This window comes from Salvia splendens, chromosome 11 (genome assembly GCF_004379255.2).
Source record: "Salvia splendens isolate huo1 chromosome 11, SspV2, whole genome shotgun sequence".
Taxonomy (NCBI): domain Eukaryota; kingdom Viridiplantae; phylum Streptophyta; class Magnoliopsida; order Lamiales; family Lamiaceae; genus Salvia; species Salvia splendens.
The window spans coordinates 2,685,828-2,705,131 of record NC_056042.1 but is presented as its reverse complement, the minus strand read 5'-3'; the positions used below and the strand labels follow the sequence as shown (position 1 = coordinate 2,705,131).

General features: G+C 36.6%; 4 protein-coding genes across 4 annotated transcripts; 1 reads left to right on the top strand and 3 right to left on the bottom strand.

The window, feature by feature from the left end:
- The first annotated feature begins 6,659 nt into the window (after positions 1-6,659).
- LOC121756074 (transcription factor GTE12-like) lies at positions 6,660-7,765 on the top strand. The gene is made up of 3 exons (XM_042151532.1): positions 6,660-7,157; positions 7,237-7,512; positions 7,622-7,765. The coding sequence occupies exons 1-3, from the start codon at positions 6,660-6,662 to the stop codon at positions 7,763-7,765; spliced, it is 918 nt and encodes a 305-aa protein (XP_042007466.1).
- A 1,756-nt stretch (positions 7,766-9,521) lies between these two features.
- Positions 9,522-10,202, bottom strand: LOC121756071 (transcription factor GTE12-like). The gene has a single exon (XM_042151528.1). The coding sequence runs from the start codon at positions 10,200-10,202 to the stop codon at positions 9,522-9,524; it is 681 nt and encodes a 226-aa protein (XP_042007462.1).
- Positions 10,203-10,739: 537 nt separating this feature from the next.
- LOC121756265 (eukaryotic translation initiation factor 4E-1-like) lies at positions 10,740-12,867 on the bottom strand. Its single transcript, XM_042151763.1, has 5 exons — positions 12,527-12,867; positions 12,010-12,175; positions 11,772-11,897; positions 11,062-11,127; positions 10,740-10,978 (listed from the first exon to the last, which is right to left on the bottom strand). Exons 1-5 carry the CDS (start codon positions 12,808-12,810, stop codon positions 10,928-10,930), a joined length of 693 nt encoding a protein of 230 aa, XP_042007697.1. The 5' UTR covers positions 12,811-12,867; the 3' UTR covers positions 10,740-10,927.
- An 859-nt stretch (positions 12,868-13,726) lies between these two features.
- On the bottom strand, positions 13,727-16,075 carry LOC121755199 (protein SRG1-like). Its single transcript, XM_042150485.1, has 4 exons — positions 15,846-16,075; positions 15,509-15,756; positions 14,677-15,001; positions 13,727-13,966 (listed from the first exon to the last, which is right to left on the bottom strand). The coding sequence occupies exons 1-4, from the start codon at positions 16,068-16,070 to the stop codon at positions 13,727-13,729; spliced, it is 1,038 nt and encodes a 345-aa protein (XP_042006419.1). The 5' UTR covers positions 16,071-16,075.
- Between the last annotated feature and the right edge of the window lie 3,229 nt (positions 16,076-19,304).

Below are 19,304 nucleotides of genomic sequence, written 5' to 3'. Positions count from 1 at the left end.
TCGTCCACTGAATTGATCGAGAAGGCATAAAGTTTTGGGAGTTCTTTCTTTGTTTCCTCAAGAAGGCGCTCAACCTGTTTGAATAATGGCTGCAGCAAGGTTTGATGTTGAAAAGTTCACAGGCCGAAATGATTTTGGCCTATGGAGGCTGAAGATGAAAGCAATCTTGATGCAACAGGGTTTATGGGAAACCCTAAATGGTGGAGGCAGTAATGAGGAGGAGAAGCCCGAGCCTGATGAAAAGGAGAAGGCAAAGGCTCAAGACAGAGAGTACAAGGCATATAGTACCTTGATACTCAACCTCAGTGACAGAGTCCTCAGAGAAGTTTCAAAGGAGGAGACAGCGGCTGGAGTTTGGTCCAAGTTGGAGTCATTATACATGGCCAAATCCTTGGCAAATCGGCTGCACCTGAAGCAGAAACTTCTCACTTTCAAGATTGCTGAGGGAAAAGGTGTGTTGGAACAGCTCGAAGAATTTGGGAAATGCATCGATGATCTTGAGAACATTGATGAAGAGATTAAAGATGAGGACAAGGCTCTGATGTTGTTGAATTCCTTGCCACCAAGTTATGAGCATTTCAAGGATGCTATACTTCTTGGTAGAGAGTCCAAGATTGGATATGAAGAGGTATACTCTGCTCTAAAGCTCAAGGAAATCCAGAAATCTAATCCAAAGTCCACTGAAATGGTGTCTGAGAGTCTGAGTGTTGCTGATCACAAGAAGAATGTGAAAAGAAAGTCACAGAAGAAGCCATGGAAAAACAAGACAGCTGACTGGAAAGAGACCAGATCATGCCATCACTGCAAGAAACCAGGCCACATAAAGAAGAATTGTTGGGTTTGGAAGAAGAAGCAGGCCGAGGAAGAGAATGGCAAGAACAATGCTGATATTGCAGAAGAGTTGGTGGTCCCGGAGGCTCTGTGTGTGACTGAGGACATGGAAGAACTTCCATGGATCATGGATTCTGGATGTAGCTTCCACATGTGTCCAACTAGAAGTCATTTTGAGGAAATCAAGAATGCAGCTGGATCAGTTTTGTTAGGAAATGACCAGATATGCAGAATCAGAGGAATTGGGTCCATCAGGCTTAGACTTCATAATGGCTCCATCAGGTTACTCACTGGTGTGAGGTTTATTCCAGAGATTAAGAGGAATTTGATCTCTATTGGAGTGTTGGATGCAGCAGGATATAATTGCATATTATCTGATGGGATTATGAACATCGTCAAGAATGGTGATGTTGTTATGATGGCTGAGAGAAAGAGAAGCCTATACTATCTAAAGGCAAGTGTGGTTACTGGATCTGTGAATCTGGTGCAGGTATTAGACTTAAGAATGTGGCATCTCAGACTCGGACACTTGGGAGAAACTGGAATTAAAGAATTGGCCAAGAAGGAGCTGATTAAGCTGAAAAATCCCAATGAGCAGTTGGGTTTGTGTGAGCAATGTGTGCTCGGAAAGAGTAAGAAACTGCCCTATGGAAGAGGAATTCACAGCTCAAAGTCACCACTAGACTATGCCCACAGTGACTTGTGGGGCCCAGCTACACCAGCTTCATTGGGTGGAGGTAGATACTTTCTATCCATTATTGATGATTTTTCTAGAAAATTATGGGTGTTTATCTTGAAGGAAAAATCAGAGACATTCATGAAATTCAAGGAGTGGTGTAGGGAAGTGGAGGTGGAGAAAGGGTGTTCTTTGAAGTGTTTAAGAACTGATAATGGGCTGGAATTTCTGAGTGGGGAGTTTGATTCTTTCTGCAAGCAGAAAGGTATGAAGAGGCATAGGACATCTCCATCTAATCCCCAACAGAATGGAGTTGCTGAGCGCATGAATAGAACCATCCTAGAGCGAGTTAGATGTATGCTCTTTGGCTCTGGAATGGCTAAGAGATTCTGGGGTGAGGCTGTGAGTATGGCAGCAGTTCTCATCAATAGAAGTCCTTCTTCAGCTATAGCTTTTGACACTCCTGATCAGAGATGGTATGGAAAGGCCATGGATTATTCGAATATGAAGATTTTTGGTTGTATGGCTTATGCACACATCAAGCAAAGTAAGTTGGAGCCAAGGGCCTTGAGATGTGTGATGATTGGATACCAAAAGGGAGTGAAGGGCTACAGACTGTGGTGCATAGAGCCAGGAAATCAGAAAGTTATTATCTCTAGAGATGTGCAATTTGAAGAAAGTAGGATGCCATTTCTAGAAAAGGCTCAAGAGAGCCAGAGGCCATCTCATTCTGAGAAAGAACCAGAGCCTGAGAGGATGGTGGAGATGGGTGTTCCAGAACCTGAGGAGGCTGAGGAATCAGTTCAGGTGGAGGTTTCTGGAGCAGATAGAATTGCTGAGCCTGAACAGCAGATGGGAAATCATAGTGAACAAGAAGAAGCAGATGCTGATGTCTTGAACCCTGAAGAAGAGCAGCAGGATTTGGGTGACTATGTTCTAGCCAGAGATAGGGTCAGAAGAATCCCTAAACCATCTACAAGATACAGTGAAGAAGAATACTTGCTATATGCACTATGTGTTGCAGAAAACATAGAGTATGCAGAGCCTTCAAGCTTCAAGGAAGCTATGAGTTCTAAGGAGAGCAAGCAGTGGATGGAGGCTATGATAGATGAAATACAGTCCCTGATCAAGAACAAGACATGGGTGCTTGTGAAGAGACCTTCCACACAAAAACCAGTGAGTTGTAAGTGGATATACAAGAAAAAGTTGGAGGTTGGGAACAAGATTAGGTTCAAGGCTAGGCTTGTAGCTCGGGGGTTCACACAAGAGGAGGGAATAGACTATAATGAAGTATTTTCTCCAGTGGTAAAGCATGCCTCAATCAGAATTTTGCTAGCTATAGTTGCTCAAAGAAGTTGGTTTTTGGACCAACTTGATGTGAAGACAGCCTTTCTTCATGGAGAGCTTGAGGAAACTATATACATGAATCAGCCAGAGGGATTTGTGATACATGGGAGTGAAGATAAGGTTTGTCTACTGAAGAAAAGTCTATACGGTTTGAAGCAAGCAAGTAGACAATGGCATATCAAGTTTGATGAACATATGCAGAGTATGGGATTTATAAATTCCAGATATGATAGTTGTGTCTACTTCAAATCAAAGTCTGAGGGACCTGCTGTGTATTTGCTATTATATGTAGACGACATCTTGCTTGCTGGACCAGATAGACAGGAGCTAGATAGGGTGAAAGCCTTATTGAAAAAGGGATTTGAAATCAAGGATCTGGGGAGTGCTAGCAAGATTTTGGGAATGGATATATTCAGAAATGCAGATAAGAGGGTGTTGTGGTTGTCCCAAGAAGGCTACATTCAGAAAGTACTGCGCAAATATCAGATTGACAAGAGTAGAACAACCTCAGTTCCACTATCACAACAGACTAAGCTGTCCAAATCACAATGTCCCAGAAATCAGCAAGAAGAAAGAGAGATGAGCCAGATACCTTATTCCAACATAGTTGGGAGTGTGATGTATATGATGATATGCACAAGGCCTGATATTTCTCATGCGGTAAGCGTGGTGAGCAGATACATGTCCTGTCCGGGAAGAGAGCACTGGTTGGCTTTGAAAGGGATTCTCAAGTATCTCAAAGGAAGTAGTGATCTGGGAATAATGTTCAAATCAGAGAATGAAGGAGATAAGGATAGCATTATTGGGTTTTGCGATTCAGATTATGCAGCTAACCTTGATAATAGGCGCTCACAATCTGGGTACATATTTACCTTGTTCGGCTCCGCGGTGAGCTGGAAGTCTAATCTCCAATCCGTGGTGGCTCTATCGACGACGGAGGCAGAGTATATAGCTCTTGCTGAGGCAGTAAAGGAAAGCTTCTGGCTTAGGGGTATAGTTGGTGATTTTGGGGTGAAGCAAGAGAATGTTGTGATCAAGTGCGACAGCAATAGCGCGATTTGTCTCTCGAAACATCAGACATATCATGAACGCAGCAAACATATAGACGTGAGGCTGCATTTCATTCGAGATGAGGTTGAGAAGGGTGCGGTGAAGATTGAGAAGGTCAGCACCGAGCACAATGCGGCTGATGCACTTACTAAAGCCCTACCAAGATCCAAGTTCCGACATTGCTTGGATTTGGTTGGGGTGGTCCGAAATTTGTAAGTATGGGAAGGAAGGTGGAACTGGTGGTGATGGATCTTAGATTGCTCAAAGGTGGAGGATTTGTTAGTGTTTGAGCTCATCAAGATCGGATTGAGCTGGTGGAAGAATCAAGTCAGGAAATAGCCGTTGGGAACCAAAACAGGAACTAGCCGTTGGAAACGGTTATAACCGTGTTCGGCAAAAGGAGCTGTTCGGCCAAAGGAAGCTGTTCAGCAATTGGAAGCTGTTCAGCAATTGGAAGCTGTTCGGCAATTGGAAGCTGTTCGGCAAAAGGAAGCTGTTCAGCAATTGGAAGCTGTTCGGCAATTGGAAGCTGTTCGGCAAAAGAAAGCTGTTCGGCAAAAGGAAGCTGTTCGGCAAAGGAAGCTGTTCGGCGGTTTTCTTGATCGATACTTCTTAAGGGAGTTGCGATTCATTCCGGAACTAACAACAACAGAAATCAAAAGTGATAGAGAGAGAATTCAAGAGAGGAAGTGTTATCTTTCAGCTGTGCGTTTTTAGCTCTCGAAGCAAGAAGTTTTCGGGCGAGTTGAGGGTTTTCCATCTTGTAAATTCTTGAGAGTTTTGAGTGCTCTTATGTTTGTAATTTCTCGAGTGATCAATAAAGAAACACACCAGATTCTGCCCGTGGATGTAGGCTTACGCCGAACCACGTAATTCGCTTGTGTTCTTCCTTGCATGTTGTCATTTCATTAATTTGCATTTCGATCATCACAACCGTAGGTTCGTTCTTCACAAAGATGATATGAATCATACTCCGTTTTTTTTTTATTTTAGGACAAGTTGATAAAAATTATTTGTCCGTAAAGCTAATTATTTGTAAGACAATTAATGAGATGTAAAAGTTTGTAAACCCTAATTTTAGAGGGAGCGAAATATTAGAAGGAAATTAACGACGAGAAGAATTTGTTATTTTACTCTAATAGTACTAGATAAAATTGTAATTTCTCAAATTGACGTGGTTCTTTTGCTTAAGTATTTTGTTAGAGCTTCCGCAGTTCCACGCAGTGCTCTCCCGCAAGAGCAGGAGCCGTGTTCACCGCTGCGCTTTTGGTGACGGTACGGATGTGCTCTTGCCGAAGAGCACCGTCCTTGCCGACGAGCAGGCGACGTGGTATTTTCTGGTTGGCCAACAACAATGCCGTTAGATTTTCATTTTTTTTAATTTCAAAAAATCTGAAAATTCAGATTTAAATAAAAAAATAAAATTTCATTTCGAGAAACAATTTATTTTATAGTTTTTAATAATTAATTAATTAACTAGAACTGCAACCTACGAGTTTCACAATGCCACTAAAATTTATCTAGATAATTATGGACTATATAATAAAAGAATCCTATATAAATAAAATTTGAACCTAACTGACCTGCGTGACTAAACAATAATTAATTTATTAATAATAATTATCCGATACAGTCTAGATTAGCAAAAGCAATCTTAATTCCTTCCCAAAAGTTTTTATTTCCTTACATAACTCCAAAAAATCGGTGCTTTCATTAAACCGCCAAAACCTATTTAAATTGAAGATCAATCAGATAATTGCACTTAATTCTCACGCAAACTACTAACTCTCTTCCAAGTTCGAAGCCCTCCGCCAACGTGCATCGTTCTTCTTCAACGCAGCTCTCCGATTCATAGACGAACTTCCTCAACGTGTAGGTATGATCGCAAAACCTAGCTACATTTTGATTTGTTGTCGTTAAATTCTTTCAATTGGTTGTTTACTCATTCATAATTTTGAAGACTTTGGTGTTGCCGATCAATCCATCATAAACTTGCTTTGTACCCTAAAAATCAAACTCCACGAATAGCTTCTTCTTCTCCCCCTCCTTCTTAAGCATGCGCCACATACTCAAACTACGATAAATTGTTTGTAGAAATAGGAGTAATGCATTTTAATGAGTTGATGGTAAATGTTACAAAAATTTCTATCCAAATATCCTTGAATTTTTTTTCGCACAATTTTCTAACTGTTCGATTTGTTTTTCAATTGTTTTTTTTTTCTGGATTTCTTAAATTATAGGAGTAATTTTATTTGATATCTTGAGTTCACGATTTGATTTTATCTTATTTCTCTTGGCCAACTTTATGTTTTGGATGCATTCAATTCATATGAGCGAATGTATGAAAGATGGCTATTTCTGATGATTTCTGTTTTTTGTTGTGCTTCTCCAGTGTTATTGAAGCAATACAATTGCAATGGCTGGAAACCAAACTCAAACTAGGTCGTGCTATCCGATGCAACTCACTCACAAGGTTGCTACGAACAAGGCAGCTCGTTGTCCTCTGAAGTTCAATGTTGTAACTCCCAAAGGTGTATGGCCTATAGTTGAAGATAAGGTACTCAAAGGAACTGATGATACTCGCATGCCTTCCACGGTGAAGCCATCTATGCCATTGGACTCAGGCAAAAGGAAGCCAGAAATGCCTCTTGACGGTCGAAGGTGTAAAAAGCAAAAGACGTCCATTGATGATCAATGGCAAAGGAAAAGAGTTTCTGTTGCTGTAACTAAGCCTGTTAAGGCTAATGTTCCAGAGATGTCCATTGATGATCATAGGTGGAAAAAGCAGAAGATGGACTGCAATGTGAAAGTTGAGTGCAGTAATCTTTTGAAAGAATTGATGGATCGTAGACTGGCATGGGTGTTCACTAAGCCAGTCGATCTAGTGAAGGCTCCTGATTACTTCAAGAAGATTAGGACTCCAATGGATTTAGGAACAATAAAGCGTAATCTGGAGAGGAATATGTACTCTGATGCAAAGGAATTTTCTGGTGACATGCTGCTGACTTTTAGGAATGCGATGTTGTATCACTCTCCTTTGGATGAAGTTTATCGCAACGCAAGGCTATTGAATTGTAACTTCAAGAGGAGGTGGGAAATATTGGCTAAAAAAATGAAGCTAGATGTAGATAACAGTAACCAAGTAATGAAGCCAGCAGCTGGTCCGATGAAAGCTCCCAAAGCTGAAAAACGTGGCTACTCAAGGCGCGTATCACTGGAGAAAAAACTGAAGCTCGGAGCAGGGATTAAGAATGTAAGTATGGTTGTTCTACACCTTGTGCTTTCCACTTTCATCAATTTGACACTAAATGAGTGCTTTGTCAATTTGACAGGAAAAAACACTAAATGGCTGCACATCATTGAGGAAAAATTCTGACAAAGGTGTGAACCGGTGTCAAGAAGCAGCTATTGATGCTTATACTCGCGGGGCTGTTCCCATTGAAGAAAAAAGCCCCTGTTCAACCTCTTCCACGACTCCTACATCTGCTGCTGAAGGTGTCCAAATGTCGCCAAAGAAGGCTTCGCGGGTTGCAATGCTCAAAGGCCGCTTTGCTGAAATGGCCTCTCGTGAGAGAGAAAGAAAAGCTGCAAGGATGGCACTAGGGAAGGTACATACTTATTTGACTGATAACTTTTGGCCAAACAAAATAAATCTTTTGTTTTTATGTTAGTTTTGAGTTCATGCTGACCAAAGTCGAAAACTGTTATTCGTTGCAGATCAAAAAGACGGTTGAGATTGATACGTCTCCTATCCTGCTGAAAGAGATGAGTATTCTATTTGGTTGCTATTCAAATCCCAAGGCTTTGGAGAAAATTGGCTTTTACTTGAAGCAAAACTATGTGGAAGAATATGAAGTATGAAAAAGAAGATGATTCACAAGAGGTAGAAATGTTGTATATATTTCCAAGAATGAAGGAATCATTGATTGAAATTCTTTGTACATAAATTCATTAATTGTTATCTATGAAGAGAAGTTTTTTAAAGGCTCACACCTAAGTCTCCATATAGAATGTTAAATCATTTTCTTAGTCCAATCTTTTTTCTAAATATTTACTGGCTGGATTTATTCAAAAAAATGCCAGGGAAAACTTTCTTGGGGATTTCTTGATATCTGGAAATTATGCATAATTTTTGGGTCAACTCAGTTTTACCTTAGATGCAATCAAGTTGATTAGCAATTTAGCATGGATCATTAATTCTTTGGAATTTGCCTTTACAAATTAGGATGATCTGTTGGGAAATAAACTTACAAGTATTCGCTAATAAGATACACACATACTATATTAATTACCCAATTCGATAGGATGCGTTTCTACGTCTTGAGAGGGGTGATGTTAAGCCAGATATTTTCTATGACAGAGCAACAATATATAGGCAAAAACAACGAACTCTCGCCATAGTAACAGTAGGAATCGAGTTGGATCTTCGAGGTCGTGATCGTATTAGCCTTGGGAGGCTTATATACAACAACAGAAACTCTGTTTCTTTGCCTCTGATCTTCACATGACATCTTTTGCTTTTTGCACCTTTTGACCATCAAGAGACGTTTCTGGCATCCTTTTGCCCGAGTTGAACAGCATTGATGGCTTCACCGTAGAAGGCATGTGCGTCCCTTCGCCTAACTTAATTTCCACTACAGGCCATACACCTTGACCTTTGGGAGTTACTTTGAACTTCAAAGTAGACCGAGTTCGTTGCAACGTTGTGAGCTAGTTGCCTCGGATGGCAGGACATTGTTTGAGATTGGCTCTCAGCCATTGCAATTGTACTACTTCAATTACACTGGGGAATAAACAACATAAAATACAGAATTCAAACACAATCAACATCTCTCATATATTTCTCATGGATTTACAATACACAAACAGTATAAACACAAGCATCATGTTTCATGAAGATAGATAGTTTGAGGGCAGTTTTGAAGGAGGAAGGTCGGCGGAGGGCTTCGAAGAGAGATAGTTTGCGTGAGATTAAATCATTAAAGTGAAATTTCCTTACTTAATCTTAGGCTTCGGAGGTGTAGGAAAGTACCGACTTTTTGGATTTTGATAAGGAAATAAAGACTTCAAACTGACTTGGGATTTTAGTAAGGAAAGTAATTAAAGATTGTCTTTAGTAAAGTAATCTGTATCGGATTAAATTATTTTTTTGTGATATAGGGGTACATGTTAGTTTGATTTAAATTTTATTTAAGGAAATCATTACCCTTTATTTCAATAGGTTACATTTTTATTAATAAATCAATAATTATCTAATTAAGTTTTAGTGCAAATGTGAAACTCGTAGGTTATAATAAAATGTTTTTCTACATGAAATTATATACACAAAAAATCATGTAAAAAAAGCACGTTAATCATGGCCAATCCGCGACATTCAATAATGATTAATTATATAATAGCTTTGACATTTTTTTCAACAATTGTTCCATAGGAGGAGTATATGATTTGGGGAAAGTTAAGTATGATTTGGAGGAAATTATGTAGTATTATTTTTAGGACAAAATAATTATTTGTCCATTACTTACAAGCCAAACGTAATGATTTGTACGACAATTACTGAGAAGCAGAAGATTGTAAACCCTAAGACAAGTATGGACCAAAAATGATAAAGTCCTAATCACTGTGTGGCTTTGAAGATGGTATCTGCAAAGCGACTTTTGAGCGTTGCAACCTGCAACGCCTTCTTTGGCGACATTTGGACACCTTCAGTAGAAGCTACGCGCCTTGACTTGCCATGTTTTTCAGCCATGGTAGCTTTCATCAGACCAGCAACTTGGTGATGATTGTTTTCTACAACTAGCTTCACTTTTGCAGCCAATATTTCCCACCTCCTCCTGAAATTACAATCCAATAGCCTTGCGTTGCGATAAACTTCAGACGAAGGAGGGTGATACGCCATTGCATTCCCGAAAGTCAGCAGCATGTCATCGGCAAATTCCTTTGCAGCAGAGTACATATTCCTCTCCAGTTTACGTTTTATTGTTCCTAAATCCATTGGATTCTTAATCCTCTTGAAGTAATCGGGTGGGGTCTTCACTGGATCGAATGGCCTAGCGAACGCCCATGCTAGTCTACGATCCATCAGTACTTTCAAAAGATTACTGCACTCAACTTTCACATTGCAGTCCATCTTCTGCTTTTTCCACCTTTGATCATCGATGGACATCTCTGGGCCCCGCTTGCGACATGGCTTCTCTGGAACATTAGCCTCAGGAGTTGCTTTCAACTTCAAATTACAACGAGATGCATTGTTCGTAGCAACCTTGTGAGGGCGGTGTTGCATCGGATAGCACGGCATTAGCCTCAGGAGAAAATTGGCTTTTACTTGAAGCAAAACTATGTGGAAGAGTATGACATATGAGAAAGAAGATGATCCACAAGAGGGATAAATTTTATAGTAGAAATGTAGACATACATATTTCCAAGAATGAAGGAATCATTAATTGAAATTCTTTGTACATACATTCATTAATTGTTATCTATAAAGAGAAGGTTTTTTAAAGGCTCACACCCAAGTCTCCATATAGAATGTTAAATCATTTTCATAATCCAAAATATTTTCTAAATATTACTTGCTCATGATTTAGAACACGGATTTATTCAAAATATTGCCAGAAAAAAAACTTTCTTGGTGCTTTCTTGGTATCTGGAAATCGTGCATAATGTTTAGGTCAGCTCAATTTTACCTTGGATGCAGTCAATCAAGTTGATTAAGCTTTGTTCTTGAGGTTGATTAGCAATTTAGCATGGATCATTAATTCTTTGGAATTTTAGTAGTTTCTTATCTTGTAGAAAAAGTGCTCAATGCATAAAATGTGGAACACGAGATCAAACATTCAGCATGATATCTAGTTCTATATCGATGGAAACTCAGAAATAGTCTTTTTTTTTAATACAATAGTAAACTGGAGATACTGAAAGATGATCCTATTTTCACGTTTTTAACAAGACGAAAAAGAGTTGCTTTCATATTGAACCGATGATTCAAACAGGACAGCACATGACCACCTAGAATTCAGACTGCTACACCGTATACTTGTTCTTGGCTCCCCTGTCCTTCGTTGCAGCATCCTCCTACATTATAAAGATGGGGTATTATCGATCTAAGAAAACTAGCATGATTGATTAAGCTAAACATGACTGAATGAAAAACTTACATGGAATATGAAACCAATGGTTTCATTATAATCAAGAAAATCCTTCCACTGTCTTCCAATACTAAGCTGAAAATTTTACAGCAGAGAGTCTGAGAAATTACTGAAAAGCTAACAAACATGCTTTCTGAAGCAAAAATAAAGGAATCACAGCTCAAAAAAAGAAACTGCTGTTGATACACAGTCATCTTTAAGTATAGTTGTTCAGTTTCAACATCTATATGGTATCATCTTTTACACAATCTCTAAACGATAAACTGAAGACAGCCGGGAGAGGATTCTATAACACACCCTTTAAATGATCAAAATCTAACAAAAGCTCTTTTTAATCATTAAACACAAAAAAGCTATTGAGATTCAGTTTTGTGGTATAGGCAAGTTAAGGGCACTTCAAGACATGAACAACAAACAATAAAATCTGATAAAAGCAACAAAAGACTGTTTCTTCTATTAATGTTCAGTTTGAACAAAAAAGTAATAGGTTATTTAATCTATACAATTACTATCATCTAAAAACATTGAGGGGGGCATTTTATATTGTATTGCCATGAATTGCAAAACAAAACAATCACATTTTAGAAGTAACAGAATTGGGAAATGAACCATGTGATAAACCTACAATGATTAATGATGTACAAGAGATCATAATTAAAATAATTTACCAAGTAAAAGCAATTCAATAGGAAGCATTCCAGTTTTACACACAAACAAACCTGAGCAGCTTCATTGGTAGCATTCTTTGTCCAGATTGAAATTTTCTCTTGCCTTGCTCTAACATTCACAACAGCCCCACAAATTTCATCTCCATAATCAAATTGTTCACCGATCATTGCAAGCAACTAAAAGGAATCCAAAAAAAGAACCAGAGCATAAATACAATAAACAGAGAACAAAAATTAGACATGCTGAGCTTGAAATAATCTCGTTCAACAAAGACGGTTTGAAGCATACCGCGTAAAGCCAACAAGTGTCGGATTTACCACGTGAGTAAGTCACAGTCCACTTTCCCCCATTGGCACAAATAGGATCTTCCCATTTTGGCTCAATATTATGTTTGAAACAGTACAAATCAGCTCCAACTGCCAGCTTTCCCGGATGGTGAATATTATTGTAAACACTGCAAATCATGACAAAGAAATCCTAATGTTGGTACGGTTCACAAATACATGAATAGCTACCAACTGCGACAAATGTTTCTACTCAGATTGGGGGAAGAAATCATACATTCATGGAAATTCAATCACGTCGTCAACCAAGAAAACAAAATTAATTTCAATTCATATCCCTTCCCTAATTCTCAATTTCTCCATGTCATTACTTTTATTTTATTTTCATTTTCTCAAAAACCTATGATCCCAAAAATAGGCAACATCATATACAAATAACGAAGCTGTGCAATTACGATCCTAATTCGCTCAAGAACACCACTACAATTAAAAACCCCCAAAATACTCAAACAACAGTTTACCTCCAGAAATCTTCGACGGTGGAGAAGGTGTAAATCGGGCGAATTGAGGTTCCCCACGCCGCCTGTTTCGATTTTGCGGAAGGATTATCGAACCAGAAAGTCCAGGAGTGCTCCAAGGGATGTCTCGGCGGCGGCAGCGGTGCGGCAGCGTCCGAATCGGCGGCGATGATCTCCCCTTCCTCGGCATCCGATTCCTCGCCGTGGTGATTCTTGTTCGTCTCAGAAGAGTTATCTAATTCCTCTTTGATGGCGGAAGCCGCTGATTTCTCGCTTTCTTCAACCATGACTCTTCTTCGTCACTGATTTCTGCAGATTTGTGTTTTGGAATGTGCAGTGAAAGAAGAAAATGAAAGATGGGGTTTTGGAAGTCAGAAGCTACTCTCTTATAGGCCCATAACGAGGCCCATTTACTCGAATGTATATTTTCAGTTTTGGGCCGAGAATTTGATCCATGAAATATAGTTCAAATTATTATCGATAAAAACTAGTCTTGTTTCTGTTTATTAAATTTCCCTTTATCATTAGTATTTCTTTCTTCTGCTTTTTTCATTTTCTCTTTCTCTTTTTTATTTTATCAATTATTATCGTATCATCCACAAATAATATAATTATTTTTTCATTAATAAAACTTTATCAATTACACATTAAAACTCATTTCGTCTATAAATGAGTTTATTTTTATAAACCGAATACTAGTATAGTTTGTGTGTGACAGTCAGTGGTCCATTTTTGTATGAGAAAAACTCATGGAAGAAAAGTGTGACATGTGAGCGACCAGTCGACCCGACCCGACCCGGATCTAACTAGGTGAGAAGGCGAGGCAACTTCACTCAGGAGGGGAAGGAGAAGGTGACAATGATGGCAATGAGAGGGTGAGAGCGGTGCACGAGAAGGAGAATATTAGGGGTGCATGCACCCTGTTTGTATCATTTTTACTTTTTCATTTTTTTATTTATCTTTAATTTAATTTTAAATATTTTAATAAAATTTTATACTCGAGAGTTTATTGTCAAATGAGGATGAATAAAGTAGTTTATAAATTCAAAAGTATGGTAAGGTATGATAATGTCAATATAATCCCAAGTGAAATTTCAGTACAACTTCAAAACCAAAAAACTATAAAACTTACATGTAAACTAACCAAGACAAATTTAATCAATACTACTAACTATATATATAGAGAGAGAGAGAGATGCATTATTATATCTTCATGTAATCAAGGAATGATTTCCCGTTGAGCTTCCTGGCGAAGAAATATTTAACGTACTGCTCCATCTTCAGCCGCCTGAAAATTGGCCGCTGTGTCGTCAACAGCGACGGCGACGGACCCACTTCCGCTTCGTATTTGCAGTTAAAAAACATAGCCACCGTTATTCTCTCTCTCTCCGAATTCACCGTCGCCCTGTGCTCGATGCTCTTGAACTCCCCATTGCTCAATATCTGCACACACGTGTTTTTGAGTGAGTATTCGGTTTTCAATTTTGTATTTTAGCCTAAACTGAATCGAATCGAGCTAACCCAAAAAGTCAATAAAATCGAAATGTAAACTGTATAAATATTGATCCCAACCAAATAACAAAGAACTAAACTTATAAAAGAAATATCATAAAAATAGAAAAACTAAAATTTCAAAAACATATACTACAATATTTTAATACATTAATTAATATTATATCATGTACAATTTCAAACATAAGATTAATATTTGATTGTTATTTTGTTATTAGAATTATATTAATTACTCCATATTTTATTATTACCAAATTCATATATGTAATACCATATTTGTTTAAATAGATGTCCGAAATTGAATAATACCAACGATTTAATATGTCGCTCTATATTTAGCGGAGATACTATAAATATACAAAAAAATCAAAAGTTTAGATATTTTAAAAACTCTATATATAAATTATAGACTGAATTATTAAATTTTAAGGTATATAATAAAACCAAATCTGAGTTCAAGTTTAATTCAGATTGGATGTTTGATTTTTGGGTATGTTAATGAATTTGTAACATATGTTTGTCAGCATGCACGATTCTCACACGACTCCACACACTTTTTGAATAAATTAATTTAGTGATTGACCAAATTAATGTTGGTGAATAAATTAGGATTAGGCTAAGATGAGGGACAGTGAACAAACCTCAAGGATGTCTCCTACGTTGACAACAAAGGCGTCGGGCATGAAATGGACTGGCATCCAGACGCCGTCTTTCTTGATCTGGAAGCCTTGGACGCCGTTAACTTGGAGGAGGACGGTGATCCCGCTCGCGTCCGAGTGCGGCGTCAGCCCCATCACCTTCTCCGGCTCCGGGCAAGGCGGGTAGTATGTCATTCGCAGTGACTGCATCCCGTCCTCGAACATCTCCTCCACCTCGCTAGGTTCCATCTTCAGAGACTCCGCCATCACCGCGAATATCGCCTTTGACAGTTTCTGGAGCTCGGAGATGTAGGCTTCTAGGGCTTCTCTGCATAGAGTTGTTCAGTGCACTGGATTAGATTCAGAAACGGACACATAAATTTATTTTTGTAGAATCTTAATATTCTTAAATTTATTTTGTAATTTTGAGACAATGATTTTCCACTGTTTCGTTGTGGTGATAGAGACTTTTGCACAATGACTAAATCCGAAACAATATGACATCATCGATATTGAAGCCACAAGGGCAAAAGTCAAATATGAAAAGGGAAAATTGCTATGAAAGTTATAAAGTTTGGTCAAAATTTGTTCTGTCCCAAAATTTAAAAAAATGGGTCCAAAAAAAACCATCAAGTTTAACATTGTTCGCACCTATCCCATGACTCAATTTTATGTTGTCTATGTGTAATATAGTTTCAAATTGATTATCTGGTTGAATAGGTGTGTTAATTGTCTTGCCAAACTAATGAAGATTCTCATAGATATAACTCATTTTTCGACTATCACACCAGATACAATGTCACTCAAGTCAGAATTGTTAGAAAAGAATATGCACCTGAGTGATGAAGGGAGGTCGGGAAAGAGATGAGGTTTGCGGCGTTGAATAGGATTAGTGATCATATAGAATCTGTCTGCCCAATCAACTTTTTGATCTTGAGAAACAATTACTGTTTGACCATACCCTTCAACCTCTCCCTCCCTAATCTTGTATCTCAGCCTCTCTTCCAATGGAAGATTGTAGAATTCTTTGATTTCATGCTTCAATTTCTCCACCAATGATGTGTTCACCCCGTGATTCACTAGCTGCATACATGAGTATACGTATTATTATTAGATGATGACATAAATTCCTAACAAAATCCGATAAAACCTAAAATAGAACATTTTGAAACCTGGAATATGCCCCACTGGGTGCATGTTGAGTGCAGCTTCTCGAGCTGGGAGGCTTTCGTTTGTTCGTTGAGCAAGCTTCCCATGTCGAGAACCGGGATTTCTGCTGCGGTTGAGGATGAAATTTCCTCAGACGAGCGTGAAATCAAGGCTTCTTGATCCACAACGTACCGCGTTGGGATCTCGTGGATTGGTTTTTTCACCATTTCTTGAAGGCTCAGCTCCATTCCTAACTCAGATGAATTAATAAATATAAATGTAGTTTGTGGTAATAGTGAGATGTTAGGGTACAAGTAAAAGTATTTATAGGCATGACTGACAATTGTATAAGACTGAATTTTGATTTTATGAATTTTGAATAGTATTATTAATGTATATGTTGTAGTAGTAAAATACTCGGAAATTAAAGAAGAAATACTTTTTCAAAGTTGAACAATGACCGGATTTCGACAGATATGTAGAATCCTCTACTGTAAAATATAATAGCATGTGATGTACAAAACTATTAAATCTATTAGTCAAATTGTCTAATTAATATTTTTATCTGATTTAAACAACTGGATATCTTGGATTAATCTGGCCTGTTCATGCAGAATGTTCATTTAAATAAATCAAATTGCTTCCACAAATGGAACTGGCGTAGCAGCATATAAAAATTAATAAAAGATTTTAGAGCTATATATTATACTTACCTGATTTATTAAACTGTTGTTTGATTACCCATTAATTTGTATTTTTATTCGTTAGTAGTATAGTATATTTCAATCCCATATTTTATTTCATGAGTATATAAATAATTAGAACACTAATTGGCTTTGATTTTTGAATACCTTTTGAATATTTTCAGTTTTGAGGTATTAATAATATACTATACTCCTTGATTACATTATATTATCCAAAAACAGGAATCAAAATAACCCAAATCACAGGGACTGTCAAGGACAATAATAAAAAAAATGGCCACTTGTAGTTCATAATCTATATAAATATTAAACATATTTATACTGAGTCATTGTTTATGTTAGTTCTCTGTTGGTCAGTGGTTGTGAAATAATACTAAAAAACTTGTGTATATATTTGGGGAAGCAGGCTGTTCAAACTGGAAAAAGGGTATTTTTGAAGTCTAACATTGTTTAATTTGTTAACACTATTTTATCTTTTTTTTTCTGGAATGGCTTGTCTTTAATAAAGATATTCATATAATCATATGAACTTAATTAACACTATTATTTGTCGGTGAGAATAAATAAGTTATTTAATTAAATACTATTATTTCTAATGACTCATTTAATTACTATATGAATTGTTTGTTGAGAAAGAAAATATATTGAAACAAAACAAACATTTGAATGCTCATAATTTCATAAGCATTGTGTTAAATTTTACGAGAGTAATTTACGATCCTATGTATTGAATCGTATTGCTACGTGAAGTGAAGGAGAGATCTATCAAATTGTAGGTTTCATTACAAAATCGATAGGTACTGGTGGTTACAAAAAAATGTTTGCAATAAATGGCTCAACTGTTTTTATAATTTTATAGCCATCAATTTCATAAATTTGAATTTTTTTTAAAAATAGAAAATTGAATATGCAAGTAATGACTTAATTTAAGTTGATTTTACTTCATATTTTCAATTTGAGATGAAACTTTCTTCATAAACTATTTAAGAAGCTTCATCTTGGACATAATCAAAACCAGAAAAGTTTATTATAATTATTACAGTCAAGACAAGCAGTTTGAGAAGCTATTCGTGGAAATAATTAATCATATCCAAATAATAGTAGGCCGAACATATTATTCTTACCTAAAGATTTTGAAGGATTCACGTTTCAGAATCAAATCTGGTGCCATTTTTCTTTAACCATCTAAATATTGAATGAAAGATGGTTATCAACTTTTATTAATAAACCAGTCGTATGGAAGCAAGTGTTACATGTGCTGTGTCAATAAATTAATTATTTAATATGGAAAAATCGACTTAAACCAAGTTTTTTATTTATTTTATCATATTTGTAGTAGTTATCCTCTTGGCGTCTTCAACTTCAAATTCATTTAATAGTACTAGTATTTTATACTCTATTTAACATAACGTTGGCGTTGAACCAAAACTAATTATATATGACACTAATTCGGATAGTTCCAATTAATTTACATATATTTAAAAAAAAAACGTGGCTAATGCCGCGTTTTGTTTTATAGAGAAATATGTTTACGTGTTTGACTTATGTGTGGTCTGTATAATATGGAAATTAAACACGTTTGATGAAAATGATAGTATGTATGCATAATACGATTAATGTATTACTTTATTTCATTCTTTAATTTTATTTTCTGCAGTGAGATGACTACGAATTTTTGGGCCCAAATCATTGAAATTTCAGCTGCCATGCGAGACATTCATGTAATTTGATTAAGAGGGTTGAGTCATGCTTTACTGTGATATTTTATTTTTAATTGGGTTATATTTATTGTGAGACATCACGTTCAATTCGTTTGGTGTTGACGTATAGTAATTATTTTATGGGCTAAGACATCACGCTTCAATTTTTGTAGTGCTGGTTTAATACTTTACAGGCTAAGTAGCAATAAAGTCATGATATCTAATTATTTATTGCGAAAAGTAAATAAATGTCTAACGTTTTGTATTGTGCAATTTGATCACTAATAATTACAGTAAAATACCAATATATCCTTAACATTGATTGGCAAACTGAGGCACATGTATCTAAATTAAGCTATCCAAAATATTGAAAGATTAAATTGAGAATTTGGTAAAATATTTTTAGAAATATATGAATGTACAAAATTATAATTTAAAGATAAATATTTTAAAAAAACATAAGTCAATGAACGAAATATTTTTATTCATATATGGATTTATTAAATAGTTAAAACATCGTAATATGTTTCCAACGTTCACAATTTGTGAGTGTTATAAATTCCATTTGTTTTTCATTTAAACGTGATCAAATCGCACAAAATAAAATACAAAAGATATACTCCTTATTATTATAAATGAGCAGATATTCAAAAAAATAATTTTAGCAATTATATTAATATTATAATGAATTTCTGGATGACACGAAATTGGAAAAACACTTGTAGTAGGAGTACAATTTTTCTTTCGATTATGAATTTTGTTCCTGTACTGAATTCACACACAATTCCATCTCAACTTTAATGATTTAATTCACACACAATTCCACCTCAACTTTAATGATTTAATTCATTAGATTCCAGAAACATACTCCATCCATCCCGCACTACTCGCACATTTCCTTTTGGGCACGGAGATTAAGGAATGAGTGATAGACAAAGTCAACAATTACGGCTGTAGGTATAAATTGTTACTAAAAATAGAAAGAGTGCAAATAACTTGGGACGCCCAAAAAGGAAATAAGTGCAAGTAGTGCGGGACGGAGGGAGTATTAATGATTTATAACATTACAAACTTCAAT